This window comes from Otolemur garnettii, unplaced genomic scaffold (assembly GCF_000181295.1).
Source record: "Otolemur garnettii isolate 467f Iridium unplaced genomic scaffold, OtoGar3 scaffold00022, whole genome shotgun sequence".
NCBI lineage: Eukaryota > Metazoa > Chordata > Mammalia > Primates > Galagidae > Otolemur > Otolemur garnettii.
The window spans coordinates 15128069-15130936 of NW_003852417.1; the positions used below are offsets into that span (position 1 = coordinate 15128069).

Here is a 2868-nt window from a genome sequence, read left to right on the forward strand (position 1 = left end):
AAACATGCAGGTGGTACCTGTGGCTCAAAGGACTAGGACACTGGCCCCATATGCCAGAGGTGGCAGGTTCAAACCCAGCCTTGGACAAAAACTGAAAAAAAAAAAGGGTAAAAAAAACTCCATTTAAAAAACATAACATTTTCATAACTAAAAGATTATCTCTCTTACATAAGGAAAATGTTTTCACAATGAAATAACATGATTAAAATATTTCTTTCCTGGCTTGGCACCTGTAGCAAGTGGTTACGGCACCAGCCACATTCACCAAAGGTGATGGGTTTGAACCCGACCCGGGCCAGCAACAAAAAAATAGTGAGGCATTGTGGCAGATGCCTGTAGTCCCAGCTACTTGGGAGGCTGAGGCAAGAAAATAGCTTAAGCCCAAGAGTTTGAGGTTGCTGTGAGCTGTGATGCCTTGGCACTCTACTGAGGGTGACAAAGTGAAACTCTGTCTCAAAAAAAAAAATTCTTTCCTAAATACAAATTGCCAGAATGACTTTAGCCATTCATCTTTTTCACAATGTGCATGTGATAAAATCATGGCATCAACTAGTACGTGTGCCCATCTGGTTGCAGGCTTAACAACTAACTAACCTGCAAAGGTATGCCAGCTTGCCTGTAACATAACATGCCCAGTTTAGTGAAGTTCAATTAGAACACCATCTTCCTCCTCAATACATGTTTCTCGCAGTACCCACTGACTGCAGGAGCTTTCATGTACAGTGATAGCGCCTCCACGGAGAAGTTACCTGGTAAATGACGTGAACGTAAGGAGGATCCTGAAAGGGTGGATACACAGAAGAGGGTTTCTTCCCGTTATGCAGAAAGTCCGTGAGTTCAGAAAGACATTGCTGCATTTCAGTGAGGTTCCTAGATAAATTTTCCACTTCCTTAGTTAAATAGGAAGTTTCCTTTTCCCCTTGCAAGTTATTCCATTGAGACAAATTAGTAGGCTCTAGTGTGCTGGTGTGGTCTGGAGTGCTGCTGTGCTGGGGCAGTGTTGCTGGTTGGTTCCTGGGCTGGGCGCCTACTGTTTCTAGGTCTATGGAGCCATCACAGATACTGGACGGTGGACTTTGGATTTCTTCAATAAGCCTTCTTCCATGCTTTCCACTCTGACTACTAGTATTAGCTGTTGATAAGAGCCCTCTGTTTGAGTAACCAAAACCTGGGGAAAGATTTTCGATTAACTTTATTCTATTTGCTTTATTTAACAGGGCGCTGGAAGTAGAGCAGCCACTCTGGCTTTCATTTGACGTTACGGAGGATTGTTTTTCCAGCGTTACTTCTTTAACAATCAAGTGAAGGACATACTGGTCAAACATCGAAGAAGAAAGAAATGCCGAATCAGCACTTTTTTGTTTTCCCACCAAAATCAACAATAATTTGTCTGTCAAGAAACATAGGCCTTTTGGTCTTTCAGTATTCTCTAAGTGAATTTGCTGGAAGCTTGGTGCGGAGCACAGAATGACAGAATAGATCAAAATTATATTACAAGTGTTAGAAGCCACGGCCACGACCTGTGCTTTTAGATTACATGCTATTAGATCGGGAACCAAAATGCCTGGAATGGTGACTTTTTTGCTCATGGTAACACCTTCCTTAAAGGTCACGAGAACTAAATGTGAAGAATCCTGACCAGTTCCTGTCAAATAGTCCTTTTTTCTTAGAGAAATCAGAGAACTACCTTCAGACCTACGTTGATTGAATTGTATATGAGTTAGGTCCAGAGGATCTAAACAGGAAGAAGAAAAGGAAGGAGAAAGTGATATTTCAGAATTTGTTTCAGAATTGACTGCCCCTGGAGTCACAGAGGGCACTTTACCAATAACTGGCAAAGTATACAGAGAAGTGTCTTTGCCATTAGGTGGAACATCAAAGGTTTCAGATGCATTTAGGCCGCAGATCTTATCTAGTGGAAGCTCAGTGGCTAGGGCAATCTGTGAGTCCATAGTTGCACTGATGGAGCAGACGCAGCTGTCCACATCAAACACTGGGCAGAAGGAACACTTGTGAAGAGCCTTCTGAGCACTGTCCCAAATATAAGAATGAAGGCTGCTACCTACTGCCACCACCAGCCTCTGGCCATCCTGGGTCCAGCATGCACAGTGAATGCGACCCTGGGTGTTGATGTCCAGCTTGACCCGGCTACTGTCACAGTGAACATTAGGGAAAACAGAAACATCCTGTGCAGTCAACACAGTTAGGACAGCATTTTTTGGGTGCCACAAACAACCCTGGGGAAGGACAGGAAGAGATTCTCGAGTCTCACAGGCCTGACTCATCAGCCATTTGCTCGTCTCCATAGTCCTGGGACCCAGTACCCACACAGTGACACACTTCTTGTGCTGGACTGCAAGCAGAGAGTGTTTGTCAACTGTATCTGCTGGGGCCCAGGACAGTCCACAGACATATTCAAATCGTTCAATGACTATGGAGTCCCCAAACTTGGCCTCTCCATCGTGCAGCTGTAAATCAGTTAGGACAACCTGATTCCCATCGGTCCAGGCAAGGCCATGGATTGGGTGTATGGCTTGATATAAGGCATTCAGTCCAGTCCTGAGCAGGTTTCCTTTTCCCAACTCCATCCTTTCCGATAAAGGTTATCTGAAATGATTAAAACCAAAATTTATAGCATGAAAAAAATATATATATGGCTCAGCGCCTGTGGCTCAAGTGGCTAAGGCACCAGCCATATACACCTAAGGTGGCGGGTTCGAATCCAGCCTGGGCCCACCAAAACAACGATGACTGCAACCAAAAAATAGCCAGGCGTTGTGGTGGGCACCTGTGGTCCCAGCTACTTGGGAGGCTGAGGCAGGAGACTCGCTTGAGCCCAGGAGTTGGAGGTTGCTGTGAGCTATGATG

At 44.9% G+C, this 2868-nt stretch overlaps 1 protein-coding gene across 1 annotated transcript in view; it reads right to left on the reverse strand.

Moving 5' to 3' along the window:
* The window catches only part of WDCP (WD repeat and coiled coil containing), an 11349-nt gene extending 8746 nt beyond the window's left edge, over window positions 1–2603 (reverse strand). Inside the window, exon 1 of the mRNA XM_003787538.3 lies at window positions 750–2603. Within this exon, the coding sequence (XP_003787586.2) occupies window positions 750–2588 (1839 nt within the window). The 5' untranslated portion in view covers window positions 2589–2603. The remainder of the gene's footprint in view (window positions 1–749) is intronic.
* Between the last annotated feature and the right edge of the window lie 265 nt (window positions 2604–2868).